This window comes from Hemitrygon akajei, chromosome 4, assembly GCF_048418815.1.
Source record: "Hemitrygon akajei chromosome 4, sHemAka1.3, whole genome shotgun sequence".
NCBI lineage: Eukaryota > Metazoa > Chordata > Chondrichthyes > Myliobatiformes > Dasyatidae > Hemitrygon > Hemitrygon akajei.
Genome location: NC_133127.1, coordinates 92,155,139 through 92,176,950, shown reverse-complemented (window position 1 = coordinate 92,176,950; position 21,812 = coordinate 92,155,139). Strand labels below are relative to the sequence as shown.

At 38.1% G+C, this 21,812-nt stretch overlaps 1 protein-coding gene across 5 annotated transcripts; it reads right to left on the bottom strand.

Moving 5' to 3' along the window:
• Positions 1 to 1,086: 1,086 nt before the first annotated feature.
• Positions 1,087 to 20,494, bottom strand: pitx2 (paired-like homeodomain 2). Of its 5 annotated transcripts, none has more exons than XM_073043054.1 (5): positions 20,230 to 20,494; positions 15,226 to 15,285; positions 12,885 to 13,019; positions 4,144 to 4,349; positions 1,087 to 2,374 (listed from the first exon to the last, which is right to left on the bottom strand). In XM_073043054.1, the coding sequence occupies exons 2-5, from the start codon at positions 15,260 to 15,262 to the stop codon at positions 1,811 to 1,813; spliced, it is 942 nt and encodes a 313-aa protein (XP_072899155.1). In that variant the 5' UTR covers positions 15,263 to 15,285; positions 20,230 to 20,494; the 3' UTR covers positions 1,087 to 1,810. The 5 variants fall into 5 exon arrangements, with proteins under 5 accessions (XP_072899155.1, XP_072899154.1, XP_072899150.1 ...); XM_073043053.1 differs by lacking the exon at positions 20,230 to 20,494 and adding an exon at positions 17,570 to 17,701; XM_073043049.1 differs by lacking the exon at positions 20,230 to 20,494 and adding an exon at positions 17,281 to 17,545.
• Between the last annotated feature and the right edge of the window lie 1,318 nt (positions 20,495 to 21,812).

Sequence of the window (21,812 nt, the reverse complement as noted above, 5' to 3'; positions counted from 1 at the left end):
CGTATGAGATTGCTTGGGCTTTGAACAGCAGCAGTCTACGGAACTATGCTGGGGCTAAAGTAAATTGGAAGCTATTTTCATCTAGTCCGTTCTTTGCTCCCATTATTAAGAATTAACATCTAATCGTTATGAAACGTTAAAATTACCTTTGATCTCGGTCTAATTGGTGTCATAAAATTCATGATACCTATGTGAGATTCCCATTTTGATGCAAAGTTTGAAACAATGTTTCATTTATAAAGTTGCTTTATTAAATAATGTTTTCTTACCTGATGTTAAGAAATGAACTAAAGCGCTTCCATTCCTCTTCTGAATATTTATGCTTTATTTTAAAAAATCGTATTATCTTTTTTTTGCTTCGTATGCTGCCCCTCGTCATCCCAAGCATATCATGTGACTACAAAACTACTGTATAATTTATCTTCATTTGCACTCTCATTATGGACCCTACACAACATAATCCGGTATGATTTAATGTGCAAACAGGCCTCACACAGGAGAATGCTAGATCAACATTATTAATAACCAAACACAAAGCGACTGACCTTTAATAAGGTAACATAGGCCTAATAAAGTCATCGAAAAATGTAATATGGCCTTTGAACCTGTGGCCCTGGTAAACGGCCTTTCGCCCACAATCGTCTTCTTAAAAACGTCATGATCTGTACGCATCTGAAATTAAGTTTTGTGAATGCATGCTTTTGGGCTTAACTAACCTCACGATGCTGATAATATAGCTTTACCATTAATTCATATCAGCCATAGATAGGAATGTATTGATTTATTTGGTTGATAATGAAAACATAATATTCGAGTATTTCCCGCCAGTTTAATCAGGAAGCATTGTTTTCTCCACGGTTTGTTTGTTTAAGCAATATCCAAGTTCCTTGAAATCGCAGTTGTAGCTGCATTCGATTGGGAGGTGTACAAAGATGCTAATAAAATGTATGGATTATTATAAGGGAAAGAGTGGGATTTTCATATTAGAAATCCCAGGTGAGTGGAAACGCTTTTTGTTGTTATGTTCCGCATTTTCCACTTTCGGAGGTTATATTTACTGAGCATTTCAATACAAAAACGATCCAATTAGACAAAATGTTTTTACTGTATATTTTTCGTCCCAGGAACGCACAACGCTTCGCTTTTTTTTCCGAATTGGTGAAGAAACATGTAATGCCGTAGCCAATTGTATACAGAGGATAGGTTGTACATGATTTTGTTTTCTTCCCGGAACATCACTGAATCTTACAACCGGAGGTACTAGCTTTAAAACTGATATCCACACAGACTTTAATAATAATAATAATTAGTAATAATAGACAGTGTTGGAAACATACAAGTGTTGCACGTAAGTATATACATTCCCTTTTGCTTTTAAGCGGAAATAATCCTTCAAGCTTCCACGTGACATGCTTTATTGTTATGTAACTTCAAAAACACTGGCGTGATATTACTGTCAATTGCTTTTATAAAATTAATTTGACATTTCGATATATACACATTCGTTCCGCCAAACATTTCTTTTATTATCACAATGCCGAACTTAAAAATAACAAGCTTATATGGTATTAATAAAGGCGATATCCAGTCAACTAATCGAGAGTATTTCTTTTAATGGTCAAACGTCCATCTGATGAAAAATATTTTCAAACGGGGAGTCAAGGGGCGAAATAACACTTGCGCCTTGCCCTTAAGTTAGAAAGCCGGCTCTGTGGGGGGTTTAGCTACTCAGGTTCAGTGGTTCTCTTAGTGCCCATTATATTTAAATCATTTCTTGGAGTTCAGCAGTCTGAGAAGGTTCATTTTTGTCTCACACAGGCCTGTCTACAGCATATTGGCAGGCGCTCAAATTAGATGCTGGGTTCTGAACACTGGCGTATCCAAAACTTGAATGTTGCTTGGCTTTGAGTCTGAGGCTGGCCAAGCTTGAATTGCAAGTGTCTCTGTAGACGTATGGTGGGGTCGGCGGAGCATAGGGGCAGGTCGCCGCTGGTACGGCGGAGTTTAGAGAAGGGTTGCTTAAGTTGTTCAAGTTATTGAGACTGTTTAGCCCAGAGCCTGGTACCCCGGTCACTGCAGAGGGCACCATGCTGGATGACATGCTCATAGATGAAATGGAATTGGGGGAGGAGAACATAGTCTGAGAGGACAAAGGATTCACGTTCATAGAATTAAAGAAAGGGAAGCTTTTGGTGGAAAGCGACGCCGATGTCAAGCCCTTGGCGGCCCAGTTGTTGTAGGAGTAGCCGGGGTACATATCATCATAAGGCTGCATCAGACCATTGAACTGAGGTCCAAAGCCACTTTTACAAAGCTCCGCTTGCTGGTTGCGCTCGCGTTTCCTCCACTTGGCTCTGCGGTTTTTAAACCAGACCTAAACGAGGGGGGAGGGGGTGGGAAGAACAACAAAGTCCTGTTTTCAGAAACACGCTACGGTACGAAAACAAAAGATTCGTCAACACACATCTAAATGCTGCAAGGATTTCATTAGAACAGATTAAAATACAAATGAAACGGCCCAATCATAATTCTGTCCCATCTTGTCCTTTGGGGATCAAATAAATCAGTCAGATGGATTCGTGGTGTTTTTTATTCGCGGGGGAAATCACATACTTTGGTGTTATGGATAAGGAAAGAGATAATTGGTCAGTTTTATTATAAATTCACCCGCAGTACTAACCCAAATAAGGAAGATAACGTATGCAAAATCATAAACCTACTGGCAATGCTAATGGACTACTTATGCGTCGAAGACCGGACTAAGCAAATGAGACCAACGACTTGTTTATGATATTCAACAGAATCTTTGGGCATCAACGGTTATGCGTCAAATATTTAATTACGAATCATCATGATAACCAAGAGATTTACTAAGAAATCCCAACAGGTGTACAACAGCCAACAGCTAGAATCGTGAAAGAGGGTTAAAAAATAGCTACAAAGCCACATTTGGGGGGAAATTATTTCGTGCACTTTATGCCTGATGTTGCTTCTTTCTGTGCGATATGCAACACGTTGAAAAGGTGTGCAGGTAAATCAAACTGAATAACCCGCAGTTGAATCTTAACATACAGCCAAAAACACAGATGTGTTTACACAGACGTTTGAACTCCGTGGCTGCGCCAGTTATTAGGTGTGAACGTTGTGATTCAATGTCATGCTCGCATTATTTGTCATCGAGAAGGTTTAGTAAATTAATAATTCAGACAGGATGGGCAATAGTATAAAAGCAAAAAAAAAGAGTTCAATTTCCATTTGCTATGTGTTGAAAGACGCTTTACTACAAGACGAATGGAAAACATATTACTGTTTAGTGGAATGTCATTCAAATTGTAAATAAGAAAAATTGAAAGGAAGAGGTGTTCCTTTCGGCGTTCAAGGTGCCATTTACAAAAGAATAATACCAAGATGCTATATTGTAATCAGATATCTAACAATGTGTTGCCACTTTCGCAGCTTAATGTCCAAAAAATGCAGATTTCACTTAAATGAGGATTTTTCACATGAATGCATGCATTTTAATAGTTTCTGAGAAGATGCCAAAGAGCAGCTGTCACATACTTTCAAACTATCCATCTAAATAAATTGACAGTTAATGGAGGCGTTGTGAAACCTCATGACCCATGTCAACCTTATTGAACATCCTCTTCATGTCCCTTGGTTCTCCGAATCCACATTCAGCAGAAGGAGACGTCTCCCTCTCAAGACGCAGCGACATTTGTGTATTGGGATGTGAACTCAGACAAATATCACAATGGCCTGTTACACAGCATTGTTTACACAACTGGTGTTCTACATTGGCAACCTAATGTTAAACTGTATTTAGCAAATCGCAGTGTGAAAGCAGCGCTTACACTACTTCAAATTAGGAGGAACCTAACTTTGGAATTTTCCTCTGCGAGATATTCGTTTCGCTCAACAAGGGATGTCATCACGAAATGGCACCAAAAAGTGAGCGTAACAAGTCTATCTCGTTTAATGCCCAAAAAAATCCAGTGTGTTTTAAAAACCTAACATTCGTTAATGGTTATGTTCCGAAATAATTCAATCGACTTCAAAAATTTACTGTTAGCATGGAAATATTAGTATTTTCTTGTTTATGGTTATGCGAATTCAATGGGAAAGAACAGAATGTTAACGTACCCGAACTCTAGCTTCAGTTAAATTGGTCCAAACTGCAATCTCTTCCCTCGTGGACATATCTGGGTATCGATTTCTTTGAAAAGTTGCCTCCAGTTCTTGTAACTGTTGACTGGTGAAATGCGTCCTCTGGCGCCGTTGCCTTTTTTTCTTTGACGAGTCCTCTGTATTCGTGTCATCGTTTTTGCTCTGTTGAATTTTCTCTTTTTCTGGGGATAATAAGAACCATACAATGAACAGTGAATTCTTAACCACGTCAGATAAATGTTCGCACTAAATAATGCACAATAGATCTCAAAGCTGTTTATCATTAGCAATATTGTGCATTTACTAATAAGCAGTATCCCTCGATTAAGGGCTTTACTTTGAACAACGACAACTTATTTGTTTGCATTTTCATAGATTTTATTTGCAAATTTAAGAGCCATATAATATTTTATGATCAAGCGACAGTGACATATGCTTCAGATCATCATTTGTCAATAAAACACAATGTTCAATTCGGTGTCTAATGTCAAACCATTTCCTCATACGAAAAAGTACAAATAGATTCCGTATAGAATGCATTAAAATATATATTATCCAATAGCCCTGTCATTATTTAATATTTGACATACGGTATTTCAGATAATATTTCAGTGCACATATCCACAAAGATACAAGTCCGAACCGGATACCATGTGTAGAATTTCTTATGCAATGATAAATAATCGTTGATGCCAAAGCGCCTCGCATTTGTTTTTTTTTCTCTCTCTGAGCCGCAATAAAGTTGTGCCATAAAATAAGGAAGTGTCACAATGTCCGACGGGAGTGAGATCGATGCGGTGTCTTTTGAGTGGTAAAGGCCTTACCTCCCGTGTCAGGGCTGGAGGTGTCCGATAAAGTGTGGACCTCGAGTCTGTGTTTGGGCTCGCTTGTTCGTACGCTTTGCAAACCCGAAGCCATCGTTAAGGTTGTCTGATCCCGCACCAGTTTATTGCCGCTGCTGAAATTTCTCAGGTGGTCCAAAGTCAATGGATTTTTTGTACTGTTCATTGATAAACAAATACAAGCTGCCGGGCGACGTTTCCAAAGAGGGTTAAATTTCCTCGCAGCCCAGTTTACAATAAGGAAGTCGAACGGGGGATGAATGATCTGGGGGTGGGGTGATCCGCGAGCTGCAGTGCACAAATCTTCAGCTCTTCTTTTAAGTTCACTTTCGAGTTGCTGTCTTCATTACAGCCAGTTCAACAATAATATTTTTTAAATGTCACAGAGGAGAAGCAGTGAGGTTACAATGAATGGATTATTCCTGGCTGATACTGTGTACGTGTGCGTCCGAGTGACAGGGGTAGGTAACTGCAGATAAGGATCCTTAGGCTGCCGCCGCTCCTGCCACAAATGCACTCCCTGTTCGCCAGTGGCTTTAAGAGCGGAGCCGCCTCTGCTAACCTCACAATGATCCTCCTCCACAACGCCTCCGCCTTCTCCCTGTCACTCATGCTGATGGACAAGTGTCCGAGCCCGTGAAAAGAATGAGAAGGCAGGATTTTATGCGAATGTCTGGACGTCAGCAAGCCAATCAAAACTGCATGGGCTAAGACCCGCCCTTATTGCGTTTATGACGTCCTCAGTGCTTAAGGGCGAAGGGGTGTCTGAGTCCCACAATGCACCTTGAGCGATGTCTTTCACTCGCTGACAGCAAGCGACAGGAGTGAAAATGCATGCCTGTCATTTACAGCAGCAAAATAATACACATTTTTATCGTCTTTCCCTGACCGCATATATTGCTATTTTAATAATTTTCATCTTAATTAACAGCGGAATCATAATTAATGTTTACTGATAGCAATGTCACTGAATTTATCCTGAAAATCGAAGCTTAATATTACTGGCTTTGGTTAAATACTTTTCCCCCCAAATCGTCGACTGTATGATTTGCCGCATATGAAGTGTAGTTAATAGTATATATTTTACGTTACGGCCGTTTTTGTGGTTTTAAAATTATTCGACATAAACTGACCGTTTGTTATATTGAAATACTTGCAATGCTGGGAATACAGGTACATTTCCCTGTCGGACAGCGCACTTTATGACAACTTGATTACATACCAAAAAAAAATCTTTATCTGGGATGAATGGAAAGCTTCTATAACCCCTTTGCCAGGACATCGATTTATACTGAGTGTGTGGCGTGACATAGATCGGCAAGATCAATACGGGTGAAATAATCCTTAGGGTTCAATGCTTCGAGGAAGATATACCTCATTGAAATGTGTGGCAATTTGCATTTTCATTAAAAATTGGGCAATTTATTGACAGTTTATTAAATATTATTATCAATGAAGCAAAATAATTATATGTTTTTACAGTTGCGTCCTTAATATACAGTATCACAACCTGTCTTTTTATTTGAATACCAAGTACGAAACATATAGATACAATTCAGATTATTGCTTTTTCGTGGTGGTTTTAACGTTAAAGTTGCACCTTATCTCTACATGTGTTTTCACAGAGGGGTAGAATTGAACCTAAATCTGAGATCGAAGTAATGCTATTACTGTCCATAGTTTATGCGTTTTAGGGTGTAAATCGTTATGAAAAGGGATAGGCACTGTTATGCAGTAACAAGGACAATGAAAATGTTGAGAAGATTATCTAGCCTCTGAAGGATCAAGATAGGTCACCCTCGGCAGTATGCGGGTGCTGCCTAGCCTGCCGTGTGTTAAAGGTGTTTTGACTTTGTCTTTCAGATTTTCACCGGTCTCCTATCTTCAATTTGCGATCTCCGCGGCTGAATAGTATTTACGATACCCGATGAAAAAGAAGTATTTATCCGAGTAGGAAAATTTAAATGCGTTAAGTAAACAGTCCCACGTTTTATATGTTAAAATATAAAAGCGTTAAAGTTTAAAAACACCTATGAAATAAAATTAATATATTTAACTCTGTTTTCACGTTACACATCTTAGAAGTTTCGGGATTTCAAAAGCGCGCAGATTTTTATCTGATTTGAATTCTTCATTAGAAGACCAATCATGGTTCCTAACATTGCAATAATAATTTAAAAATATGTGTCGAAGCTGCGAGCAAAATAAATAGAAAGGTGTTATCTGCTAATGGAGTTGATCCAGTTCGTTTTAAATAGCTTTGATTCAATAAGCAAAACAAATTCGCGCCAGCTATAAAACAAAGTCTAAAAGCTTTCATCTGATTAACCTGACTCGGAGAGGTACAATAGTGAAGGATTTGTTGTGGCACAGGAGCTCTGACACTTCCACCTCTTGCATCTCAACAAACCTGTGCACTATTACACCATACCTGCGTCAAATACATTCTCAAAAAGAGCGGTAATAAGTATTTGTCTTCCATCCTCACCCCGTCAACCGTCCAGTCCAAAAGTCTTTAATTTAATAGATATTCTGCTCATTTTTTCCCTGCTCATTAGCTGTTTAACGAGCATCAATCCCTGAGATCCATGCAATATTCTCTCGTCGTAGAACCGTGCGAGTACTGGAGCAGAAAACACTCTTAAATTTGTTGTGGTTTTTAATCTGATAAGACTCTTAAATTGCTTAAGTCTTTTAAATAGGGTTAAAAGTCAGTTTTCCTATTCAATTTATTTTCATTCCCAAATAATCATAAAATACTAACATAGAGTAAACATTTCCTTTCTCTCGTCTTGAAATGATCCGAAATGAAATCAACCATTTCCCAGGCCAAGAAACCTTCCATCGACGTAGCCCGAACATCCTTGCCGTGTTATTCTCCAACTCCTCCTGTCTTCTTGAATTCAAGATTATCAAAATTAATAAAATAATTATGCTCGAGTTTGAGAGCGGCATAAAGAGGGAGATCAATCTTAATTCCAGCGTTAATAAATTTTCATTGTTATTGATTTAGGATAAATGTGGGTGTTGTTTAATCCGCAGATTTATCCTTCGTTTGATGCAAAAAATATCTGACCTCAAATGATTTAGTCCATTTGTGCAAAACATACAATTAAGGAACTTTGGAGTCGATATTTTTCTAACACTTTGTGCACCTAGTTATCAATTTATTGCAACATGTTTGGGGAAATTATTTTTCACTTAACGGAAATTGCCGGTTTCTTTGAGGGATTTTGAATTTGAGAAAAGCCTTCCTCGCTTATTTTTAATTTGTCAGCGAAGAATGAATTCTCATATCACAAAACTTTTCCTTTCGCAGGAATTGAAATCCAACGCGGCGTCTGTAAACGCGCAGAACTAGAAGCAACGCGATTCGAGACTCGATGTCCATTGCTCTTGCATCCACGGGTAGAGTTTCACCGTGTAAGGTCGGTCCTTCAATGTGTCTACACGAGCCTTACAAGGTTAAACCAAAAAGCCGGCAAGCGAATAGTACGTTCAGTTTTAATAGAGAATTGGTCCACCATGTCGATATTAAGATTACAAGCTTGGGCTATTCAGCTATTTTTGGAAATATGTGCAATTTATGCATTATCCTTCCAATCACACCCACGGGGGCACGATGCCACTTAGTATTAGCAGAGTATTTAGGTGAACTTTAAGCGAGGGAGCTTGTACTTAGAGCACGTGAATGCGATTTAAACACCAGAAAGGGGGAAGCATTTACAATGCTGCAGATATCTATGAAATTGCTTAATTAAATCCCTGACAGATAAAGCAGTATGGAAGCCTACCCCTTAGATACCCGTGAACTTGCAAGATTTCCACATTTAGTCTCGGTTGAATTTGTAGCTATATAGAGTTGCGTGCATATTTAACAGTGTGGTTTGTGCTGCTCCTCGCCGATTCAAGCCGTGATGTAATCTGGGAAGATATCAGTTTGTACCTGTGGGCTAAATATCAGTCAAAGAAGCCAACAAGTTCACAGCGTTAAATGCAGCGCTTCCAGTCTTTCCTATTTAGTAATTTCCTGGGTCAAGCCCTATTGTCTAAAGGACATCAAATACTTTTAACCCGGATTAGAATCTCGTTTATTTATCAAAGACGGGCAGGATTTGCCTGTGTTTCTGCCCTTTACAAAAACAAAGTGGCCATGGTAAAGATTGCATTCTAAGCCGGGATGGTGCGGGTGATGGCCTAGAAGGCGCGTGCACGGTGAAGATGGGTTCGGGCGTGCTGAAGTGTAGACCAGGTCTGGATGGGCACTTGCGGGTGGGCCAGCTGATGGACAGTGTAACTTGTGCGAGAAATCGCTGCTACCACACTTATTAAAAATGCTTTGCTTTGAACTGCTTGGTTTATCTTTTCGCTCTCCTCTCCCCAAACCCCTGCCCCAACAGGCAAACCGAACAGCGGCGGATTGTACGTTAGCGGTGTATGTCCGCGCCCATTCGTTTGATTAAAGGTTTGTGAATTTTCGAGGCGGAGAATTGGGGAGCTAACATTCAGCATTAGTTACCATGGTTACCGTAAATCACATAAAACCAAAAAATACCGACCTATAATCTGAGCCGAAGCTTTAATTTCCCTGGTGAAATAATATTTAAGAAGGTTGTCAGCTGACAAAACAACCTTATTAATTTTCCATGGGTAGGAAGATAACGCTCACTGAGTTTTCATTTTAAAAATGCGTGTCCTTGAAAGGCGGACGGACAACGTGTATATAAAGTAATGCTACGTCTTTAACTTGTATGATTCATGTATTATAAGAATAAAGCTTAAACGTTTAGTGCGTCATCAACAATAACTAAATTTGCATCTTTAACTTTAACATATTTATTAATTCTGGCTAGATCAGAAAAACAAATGGCGCGCGTTGCGTATTCCTACTAAAGGAGGGATGGTGTCTATTGAACCATCAAAAACTGTCCGACGTCAAAAGGCGGCTTCAACTCTTCAGGATGTTTGACAGCACAAGAAGATGATAATAAACATATATTGCTTACGATTCTGAATTTTATTATCTAAAGATTACAATCGAAGATTGGATTTGGATTTGGTCCATCCTAAGTAAATCTCCTTATTCACTCTTTTACTTGTAACGCAGCTGGTTTACACCTTTTCTGTCAAGTCTACTTTAAAGCGTGCCAGTAGAAATGTCACGTATAACATTTTTGATTTTCATATATTAGTCTGGTTCCTAGAATTGCTTTAAATGTGCTATAACGTATGCCAGTGCTATACATGAAAGTACATATGACGGCTTAAGTAATTTGCATAAACTACTCAATAGTTAGTACCAAATCGGAAGAGTTACTGAAAACCAAGAAAACGAAAGACAGTAATTGCTAGAAATACTCAGCAAGTCAGGCAGCATCAGAGGAAAGGGATTTTTCTATTTCAGGTAGGAGAACTTCAAATATTGTTTCTCCCTCTCTCCGCGAAAGATTTATTGTCTTGTGTGGTTTTATTTAGAAACGGAGGACTCAACACATGATGTGACACAACTTTCTGGGATATTTTGTGAGGAAGTTGTGATTGGAAAACAGATATTAAAATATACATTATTATTTGTACTAACCTAAAGAAATGGCCACATAATTGTTCTCAAATAAAAATCTTAGATTTTAAAAGCCTGATCGATCAAGTTTACATTTATCGCAAGACACTGCAGGAAACGAATTAAAATATCTGCAGTTTGTGACAGGGCCTCTGGTTTTGTAAATATATATTAGAAGATTACTTCCAGAACTTGTAGTCTTTTAAGTGGATGATTTGGTGCTGTTTGGGTAGATTTGTGCTTGTTTTGTTGTCTTTTCCCTATGTCGGATTACTGGGTATTCTCCAAGATGAAGAGCCATTAATTACCCATTCAGTCAATATTAGGAAGACGACAAACCTTTTTACAAAGGATTAAGAAGACATCAAATTGTTCCATTAGTATATTCCTACTCACGAATAAGCTTTCATTATACATCTAGTTTTCCCTCGAGTCAATCCAACAATTGCTGCATATATTAGGTAGACTGTACAAAACAGATCACCAATAAAGATACCTTATAAGGAAAACGAAGTTTCTCTCATTGATAATTGACAAATGTTTAGTTCCTTTCTCTCGACTTCTCATTCACCCTGACGAACATACGAATTAACTATGCAATAATGTATTTACATTTCACCCAGGATTTTCTCAGCATTCTTGTGAAATATTTCACGAGTACTGTAGCTGGAAGTTTTTCACTCTTCAATAACATTTTATGCAACATTTTGTACAATATTACTCCAAGAAAAAATAATTACCGAAGAGAACAGTTTAGATTTAAGACCGACATTGAAGATTGGCTCCTTCTTCAAACAAAAAAGCGCACAATACTTTATATCATTTGCAATTTATATATCTATTAATCGGTTATAAGGTGAATTATTTTATATTTAGAATCGCCTTTCACTGGCTTGGAGGTAACAGACGTTAGAAAATGTAGCACTTAGGATTCCACATACAGATTGGCAGACTCAATGTAAATTTGTCAGCCCACCTGCATCATGAGCCAGTGGTCAATATTTATGCTATTGTTTATAATGAATATATAATACTTAGATGCAAAAAGAGGCACACATCGTTAGAACATTTTATATGCACGTACGATATACACAGCTATCTATCTATCTATCATATATAATGCAATTATTTGAAAACAGTGCTTAAACCCAACCATAAACTATGTGATCAAATTAAATACAAGTCCTCAAATGCAGCCGTTAATTTTTAAAATCAATTTTATAGCTCGGTAACATATTAAAACAAGTGCACTCTTAAACTAGTCGTTGAATAGCTTCGGCGCATAACAATCAAGCTTTCAAATTTTGTTATAACGTAAAAATAAAGATTTAATACCCGATTTAATTCTATCTGGGTTTTTTTAAGGTACCTGCGATTCTAATTGCGTTTATAGAGTAAATCCTATGCAATGATAGATAGCTGCAAAGATTAAACCAAATATGTTACGCCAGGTTTGGGTCAAACTAATTAGCAAATGCACAGTAAGTCATACTTCCATTAGTACCAATAAAGATGTATTATTCTTAACATAAATTATGTTTAAAGCATTGAATAAAACGTAGAAATAAAATTGTTTATGCAACTTTACATCTTGGTGAAATGTAACAGTGGCTAACATAGTTTTGTAGAATATTAATAGTGACCTCATTTACCTGTCCTGGAAATCCTGAGCAACCAGCGAGCCAATGAACAAAAAGTTAAGAAATACACCAGTACTCCAATAGTCAGCCCCATAAGGAAAATGTAAACTTATTTCAAAATGTCATCGTTGAATTACAATCTGGTGTAAGCGCGCAGTTTCAAAATTTGGGAGGTTATATGTGTACAGATGATATTTTATCTTTTTAACGTAGCCAAAATATATAACTTATTTTGAAAAAAAGAAAGATAAAAATATTGGAATCAAAGAGAGAGAAATATTTAATATGTTATCATCTGGATTATATGGACTTACAGCGTCGTCAAATATAAATTACTCTAATAACCACAGGAAGAAATACTTTATTGAAGAAGACGCTGATTTAAAATTGGATTCGGGTTCACACTTGCAAGGAACAAGGGAAAGATTTCCAGAACCCCCTCGCGAATAGCCCATTTGTCTCCTATACTGCAGAGGTCGCTCCAACACAAATTTTAAAGTAAGGATTTCTACACGTTGGATTGTTTTCAGTTCAGAGTCTAAGGATGCAGAGGAGGAATTCCGTTTTGTGGTTTAATATGGTAAATGATGTTACTCACAGCACTGTGAATTAGATCTGATAATGTTTTATACGCGGAGATTGTAATTATACAAGGAACTGTTTTGTGATGCCTACCATTCGAATCGAGGTGTTGCCTAAGGAATTTGCTGTCTTTTCTGCCGTTTGCAGCTTCAATTGCCGGGCTTATTTCTGTTTTTCGTATTTCTGTGTCTTTCGTAAATAAACATTCCACCGCAGCGGACTGCGACGCTGAGACAGGGAAAGAGAAATGAAATTAACATGACCCATAATTGTCAAGACTAAAAAATAACATTGTCATAAATTTGCACCGCCCAGTTTTTGATAAATGCGTTTTAATGTTGGCTTAGGTTGTTCGTGGATTTACGTTATCTGTGCATATTCTCAACAATTTCCTTTAACACATTTACATCCCATGCTTTCAGAAATCGCATACACGCCACCAAAGGGCTCTAGCAAAAACGCCTGTAATATCAGCAGCCAGGTTATTATAAAAGTCAGATTCTAACTAACCTTTTCATTGGTCGACAACAATCATAGGGTACAAAGTTACATTGTTAGTTGTGTTGACCCTTCTCCTTCAATAAACTTTCCGCGCAAGCTTCAGAAATTACATTTAAAAAATAACAATCTTCGTCGAAGTACGTTCACAAGACTTTTCTTGCAAACTTGGTTCATCAGGAGTATTTTCCCCTCTTTTCATTACGCAATGTTTTGGAGTTCACCAGCCTTCCTGCGCCCGTCTGGAGTCCTACAATGATTTCAAAGAGCCGGCGCAATATATGGGCTGTACATTTGAAGAATACAAGAAAAAAATGGAAGAAAAGGCTGGATAACCACATCTCAGTTTAGTAGTTAATTAAAGTCTCCTTATGGTACATTGAACTCCAGCTATCTCCTTTGCTGTCTGCTTAATTAATGTCAGCCATAACATTTTGAGCATGCATCACAGCAGCAACAGAAACATCAACTTCAAGTTATATAGCGCCTCTCTGATCTCAGAGCGGGTGACCAAAGGCTTAGACAAAGAACTAGGCTTTTTTTTAGGAGCATCTTAAAAGGAGGACAACAGGCAAATAAGCAAGATCATTGAGGGAGAGGGTTTATAGATTTGCTGGAATTCTCTATCCAGGGTGTAATCCTTTTTTACCCAGGTTCTGGGTGATTTAGAGTAAGTCCCAGGTCTCTGCTAGTCCAAAGGCATGCATCCCAAAATCACACATGCACACTTGTTTTGGGGCCTACATGTATGTGCTCAAGTATGAACCCTTTCAGGCCAGAGGCTCCAGTTGGTTCACCTGCCTATCTTATTTTATTCTGAGTGTCTGCCATCAGTTCAGCCAAAAAAAAATCATCAGGAATGCATTTTATATCTGATTTCTTGATAGCCAGTGCTGGAGTAATTATATTGAAGGCTGACAAGGAAGCCACACTTGGTAATTCTTGTAGAGTTATAAGGCCAATAAATGATTACAAGGACAGGAAAGAGCGAGGATATGGAAAGATTTGAAGATAAGAACGAATATTTTAAAATAGAGGAATTCCACAATCAGTATTCAATGTAGGTGGGCAAACATGGAGTGGCAGCTGAAGGAGAAATGATGCAAGTTAGTGTATAAGCAACAGAATTATAGTTCACTACATTTATGGAAAAATGGATTCATGAAGGTCACGTTTGAAGTGGTCAAGCTAGGAGGTGGCAAAGATACTGAGGAGGGGTATGAGCTGTTGGCGCTGCATTAGGAATTGTTATAGAAGTGGAGATGGAGGTTTCAGTGATAGATAGACAGCTGGTCAAAAGTTCATCTCCCAGTCATGTATGACATCAGATCTGCAGGTTGTCCCGTTTAGTTTCAGACAGTTGTCCATGGAGAAGGATGATGTCATTAGCTAGGCAAAAAAAAAAAAATGTGAGAGGGTACAAAGGTGAAGGCTCCAGTCTTGCCAATATTTAGTTGAAAGAAAATTATTCTCAAGAAGCACTGAATGCCCCAATGCCATTGGCCATACTGGTTTTTGCAAATTTTAAACATTACATTTGTAATGTATTTCAAAACATTTTGTTCTATTTGTTTCAAGAATATAATTTTCTCGTTTTAAAGAAGTTAATTTTGTGAAAGTGTGCATCAATGTTTTTATATGCTTATCAAGACGGAATTTTGCTCCCATTAAACATTGGAATGACTTTTTGGGGTCAGGGAAAATATAGTCGTTATTTAAAGCTGATATGTACTACAAAATTTTATTTTGGACGGTCATATACAAAGTGTATCCTCTGTGGGTGTTGCCTTTAAAATTGCCTCTCAAGGAGAAAAAAATAGTAATTATCTATGCTCCAATTCAGCTTCGAAACATGTAAGACTGTATGGATTAAAATTCTACCCCAGCATTAACTGACTTATATTGGTGTAACTTTTAAGAAAACATCATTACTCACATAATTCGACGCAATGCTTATGGCAGTTGGAATCCATAATACCACCAGTCAGTGATTTGTCTAGGAAGAAAATTGCATAAAATTTACTGTCGGAACCTAATAACACCTTTATTAACATTGCATGATATTTATAAATTACAGCAAAATGAAAACCCATCGTCAGAATATGGAAAGGCACAATTCTGAGGGAAAAGTGTAAACGATTTTCGGAAATAGGAACAGAAAGCTACGCTTGATCGTACATCCTATAATAATTACATTTATCATTTTGTCCGCGATTGGTTTATAAAAAAACAATTATTTAAGTGAACAAAATCTCATGTTAATTATATGCTGTTCCTTTTGTTTAGTTTGTTACAAACATTGTTAATTATTTTATTAAAATGAAAAACAAAATAGAGAACAAAATCAACCGCTGACGAGAATTTCGCGCATTTTCCGTTTTTACTTTTTAGTAAAACAACAAGTTAAGCTTAATAGGTTACATTTTTTAATCAATCTATACGATAAATGAAAGAGATAATTTTGCATTGCGCGTTATGTCGCCCGTCCATGCATTTTTTAAACAGGGTTTAAACTGAACCAGCGAACAGCAATTTTACTGCACATCCAACAAGAATAGAGGATGCTTGGCCGTCAAATTCTTGTAATCAATCTCATCCCAAATCCGAGCGAATTCACACGGTTTAATCTGTTTCTTGTTTTCTAAACTATAGGCGCAGACACGGCCACAAGTGCCAAAGTACGACAGTTTGCCTGTTGGATATTTAGTGATTCCGCAGTAAAATCACAGGATTAGTGTCTGATTGAGATGTCTGTCGGTGGGATATTACAAAATTCATTATCAGAGCGGCGGACTAACTCGATATGAAGTAACGCAGATGGGATTTTATTAGTCCAGGCTTCAAATGTTTGCTTATGATAATTCTAAAAAAAATTTGCATGTCATCATCATGGTAATCGTTTTTTTTTTGCGCAGCTTTTCAAATCTATCTGGAACTAAACTGTCTCCTTGCAACAGTGCTGGGGTTGTTGCGCTCGAGAATATGAATAATTAGCCAAATAAAATGACAAGTGCATTGAAAAGTAAAACCGGACTTCCGATATCCCACCCCCACAAAAATCTCCGTATTCCTTTGCAATTATTTTTAGATTTCAACAAGTTGTTTACGACGTTAATGATTCCACCGATTTTGCATACAAGCGGCTTCAAAACTTCGCATTTCTGCTCAAACTGTTACTCACTTCTAAAACAAATGGGTAAAGTGATACATATCATTGAGGCTCATGAAAAAGACACAACTCCCAAACAGCTATAACCGAAATTTCAAGCAGCGGAATTCAATATAACCATAGATATCGACTTCTAAATTATCTTAAGTAGAAATGTAATTGTTCTGCTCACCAAAACAACTATTGTTGTTCTGTTTTGTTCCTCGCTGCCTTCCTTTCCCATTACCCTTTCCTAAGATTTCGCAGATAAGGTAATAGAACAGAACTAACAAGTACCCTTATGCTCGTTAATCGTTCCTCAAAACACACCTTTCGGGCCATAAATTTCGTCAATTAAACAAATCACGCGAAATTACCACCAAGATTAATCATCAAATAATTTCCAACACAACTCACCCTGCAATCATTAACAAGCATTAACTATATATATCTGGCGTCCCTAGCACCATATTAATGCGAACAAGCTTCAGTATCCGGCGTGAAGTTGGCGTGTGCATTTTTTGTTTAAAGCGTATCGCATTTCTACAGTTCCGAATTCAGGGAAATCCACATTATGTCTGAATCGTACACCAGAAATTTGACTGAAAGAAAGGCAGTGATATCGTTTTCTTGTTTTCTGTAAACACGGTCGCAAATAACTGTTCAATCAATCGGTCCCTGCTTGACTTAACATGCTTGTAACTAAAGCAGCTATCGTGTAGTTCTTCCAGCTTGATGAGATTTCAACCGCGCTAAAACAGTTCCTAAAAACTTTCAGACTTTAAAAAAAACTTTTTTTTATAAAAGATAATCTGATAGGCATAACGAGTCCGGAGAACTTACCGAGAGCCGCCACTGGGGGACGGAGTGGTAGTAACCAGGAAATTGCATTTTTTTTTCAGACTCTACACTTTCTCCTCTTTCTCCCTCCCCTTTACTGTAACTGCACAGACACAGGGTCTGCAGCAAAGTGAAACCGTAGAACTAGTCGCTTATGTGATTGTGCGGGGAAATGTAAAGGGCAGTAAAATGGTGATCCGAGTTACAAATCACACACGCGGGAAATTGGGAAAGTGGAACGAATTCTCAGACTTGCATTATCTCACAGCTAAGGAAGGACGCCTCCACTTACCAGACAGAAGCTGAGAGGTTTTTTTTTGGGGGGGGGGGTTGGAGTGCGGTTCTCGTTGGGTTTCTATCGACAGCAGATGCAAGATTGAAAGATTATACAGAACGAAATCAACTGAAGCTTCCGCTTGGGCGCCTTGTGTTCTCCTTTCTCTCTTTCTCCCTCTCCCCTTCTCTCTTGCCCACGCAACCAGCAACCCCCCACCCGCCTCCTTCCCTCCTCCCTCCTCCACCACCACTTGATTCTTTACGATGTTTCCCTGTCTATTTTGGAAAACCGTGACGTCAGGAAAGATTCAAATATATCGCAGAGATTGCGGGGGGGGGGGGGCGGAATTCTTTAGAGATGCACCAAGCGTTTGGGATTTACGACACAAATCTCAAAAAGAGGAAGGTCCTCTGTTTAGTAAGATTCCACTTTTAAAGAACCGGAACAGCGAACAAAAATCAAAACAAACACTTCATCCAAATTTTCGCGCACAGTGCACGTGCCGTTTAAAAACTTGTTTGGATATCAGAGATTTAGTGCAAAATTGTAGGGGAAGCTTATGTTCCAACTCTGTTCGTAATTTCTTAAGTCATTGAAAAAAGGCCCCCGTATCTTGCTGTAGTACATTTAAATCAATGCCCATATTTACTTGTACATAAGTGCTTTTTTTCATCTGTGAAGTGCACTGTGATATTGTAACAGAGGGGAAAATGTAGGATATGAACTACGTTATGCATTTGAGCGATTATAAGACTAAATCCAAAAGTACACGTTGTTGTGCTTACCGTGAAACAAGTTATTAAAAAAATCACTAGCGTGGAATCAGAACGCGTTTTCTTTCTTTTGGGAAGGCTAATACTTAAGAATCGAGGGAACTTCGGGTTTAATTCGCATGGCACCTAGATTATTTTTCCAACCACGGTATGTTGATTTAGTCCAGTCAAAGGTACAATGACTGACAATTCCAAGATCAGAATTCCAGTGAAGTATACAATTGCCCATGTATAATGTTGTTTCCACGGTTACGAGGCGATAGATAAAATGATTCATTGCTATATTGTTGCAAACTGTTGGAAAATGTGGAACGTCGTAATTCGTTTTGCAAAATTAGTTCAATTAGGTTTTTATGACAATTTATTTTTCAGATGCGCCTAATTAATGAAAAGTTTGGATAAATTTATTCATCTATAACATTCTCCGCCGGGACTATGAGAGAGAGAAAAAAAAGAGTATAGGGCAAGTTATAGCATCTCTCTAGGTTTAGCTCAGAGAAGCAAGGATATTGAGAATGTTTGGAATGCTTTGAAAACGTAAGGTGTGAATGGCAGGAAATTTTGATATTTAAAAAATAAATACGAGATGAGCAAACACGTTCTCTCAGTTAACTATAAACACAAGAGGTTTAGAATGAATTAATTCATTTATCAATACGTGTCAAGTTAAGGTGGACACCCGCTACAGAAACTAACCATTTTCGTAATCTTTCTTTCTTGCTTTCTCACTGACTGTCTAGCACGCCATTCTGTCTTACGTGTTTAATTCGATTCGCCTCTGCAGGCAGCCTAAATGAGCATCTGGTGTAAAATGCAAATACACCACAGAGAAACATAAGATACAGAATGCTTCTCATTCGGATCTCGAGTGTGTCGAAGGAGCTATACATACGTTTCACCCCCTTAATCCTTCTTTTACATTTTTAGTCATACCCCCATTAAACAACAAATTAATGCCTTTAATCACCAAGGGATAAAACATTAGACAGGCCGCAGGAGAAGGGGGGATTTCTAGTAAACCTGGACATCCTAACATAATTAGAGGCAGTAAAGGAGTGGTGCTTTATGCACCCTTTTCAGATGTGTGTTACTGGCATCTTTGTTGGATGCTTAAAACAAAAGCTGGTGTAGAAGACCTTTGAACGTGCATCGAGAAATCACAGCAATCTAGCCGTCGTGTCTTTCTCACGTTAGCTTCATACGACTTCCCCTCCGAGTGAAGTTCCATTATCATTATACATGCATTAAGCGCAGCCTAGTGTCTGTTACACACAATTTGAAGAAATTAGTAACTTTTTGAGATTAAGATTCGTCCTGAAGTCAATTCTGCATGCATTTTCACGGATCTCACGGTTTTACGTTGATGGACACTTCAAGTTCGGAACTAAATTCCATTAAATTTCAAGGAATAATTATTGCACCTTACGCAACGTTACACATCCATAACCCCACAGAATTGCTTAAAGCGTCGGTATAAATCACCCAGCAAAAAAAAAAATCTGACTTCTGCGGCAGGCTATCTAAATGGAACTTTTGATTTATCTCTGAATTCTTCGCGTATCAATCGAGGAAATAAAAAAGGGGTTCCTTCAGATGCACAGTTGCTGCTGAATTATAGTAAATCATTTCAAACAGGAGAATAAAGCTCAGGTTCAAAATTATTCTTCCGGAACGCCCTCTGTTTACATAACGGAAACTCGAGCCCGTGAAGTCCATCCGTGTGTAGCCTAATGCATTTATCTTTTAGCTGGTATAAGTACAGATTAGTCTATGTAGTAACCGACAACTTTTGCACCTTTCAATGATGCGCAACGTCGTTGGATCGGCGCCAGATTATAATTTATATTAAAAATATCCCGAGAACCACACATAAAATTCATTTTCTGTTAATTGAAGCATTACCTTTACCGGCGCGTTTCTTTCCCAGGGAGAAGGTGCAGAGGAATCCGCTAACTTCACAACAGGCTGGGGAAGTGAGCTATGTGTGAAGCCTCGGGGGTTAGCGACCAGACTCTTTCATTTGAAGGAGTTATCGATTTGCTGTGTTGTCATCTTTCGAGACGCAGAGGACACGAAAAGAATTTCTGATAGGACTCACAGAGAGATGTGGTGACCTGACCATCTCGCAAAATTCTTAATTACCACACCAGCTATGTCTCCGTTACCAGGGATAGCGCTGGTTGCTAGTAATAACCTTTCCCTTTTCATAGAAATTCAAACTTTATATTATTGCATCTGACAGATTTTAGCAGACGTAGAGATGTGTCACTCGGCACGCAACTCTAACTCTTGTGTCCGCCTGCGTCTATGCGCGAGTCTGTAACTGCACCATAGCCGTTTTCTTCCAGACTGATGTAATGGGAATAGGCTATTAACTTATGTTTAATTGAAACTCATGTACTTTTTTAGAGCAGTCTGTTGTCAACAACTATTCATTGTGTTTATTTATGAACCCGCGCCCTGACATATCAGCAAAATAAGGAAAGTCTATGAATAAAGACCTGGTGGAAATTATTTCTGGTACAAGCAGAAACATCGGACAAACCTCCTTTGCACTTCATAGATAACATACGTTTGGTCCCACACAACTTAGTCCGCTATTATGATGACAAGGAAGACTTACATTAATAACAACCTTCATTAGTAACAACCTTGGTTTCGAAGAGCAGGATTATAATACTAGTATGTAAAACTATACCACAGTTCAGTGAACAACACTTGCACGTATTATCGGAGGAGAATGGTAAAAAAAGGTTTTGGATAGAGTAATTTCACAGCGATTACAGGTTATTGCATTTAAAGTTAGAAGTACCTAAAGTTTCACTGAACAGCCTCTCAAATCTTTCGCATTTGAATTTAGAAAATTTGGAACTTCAATTGATTAAAAAGGTTCAATTAACAATAAATAGAGAGAAATGCAATAACGATTACTGAAAGATCATTTCTTGTAGCTGCTCCGTTATAAAATATTAGATAACAGTAAATCTTTTGCATCAGAACAAGTGATTGTTTACGCGATCCATTATTAAGGTGAAATAGCTTGCAGTTGAACGTTTTAAACTTCGAACTTCTGCGAGTTACAGCGGTTTAAATTCTACAGAGTAACTTTTACAGACTAGTCACAGTATTGCTCCCATACCGGCAGTATCTGATTGATGTTTTGGCAGTCTCAGCGCGCATCGATTTTGCCATTGTTTCTTTTAAATGAGAAATGCTTTCAAATAAGCAACACAAAATATGCATAAAACAAATGCATGGTTTCTACTTTATAGTTTCGGCGTGGAGAGGAAATAATGTTTACCGAAATTGATGATAATGTGTCGAAGTACTCACCTTATTTCATGGCTGTGGAAACAGTAGAGAACATGGATCGAGCAAAGGTATTTTAATACATTAAATGTTAAGAGACGCAATTCAATAAAACTGAGGCCGCTATGAGGACGGTAATTTCAATTCCCCGTCTTCAGGTTGTAAGTTATTCACCC

Bases quoted from the DNA above. Each gene is read 5' to 3' on its own strand.
- pitx2 (XM_073043048.1), bottom strand. From the start codon at position 5,175: ATGAACAGTACAAAAAATCCATTGACTTTGGACCACCTGAGAAATTTC. The intron at 4,350-4,991 runs GTAAGGCCTTTA...TATTATCCCCAG, and splicing joins CTCCAGCCCTGACACGGGAG to AAAAAGAGAAAATTCAACAG. The intron at 2,375-4,143 runs GTACGTTAACAT...CCCCTCGTTTAG, and splicing joins TAACTGAAGCTAGAGTTCGG to GTCTGGTTTAAAAACCGCAG.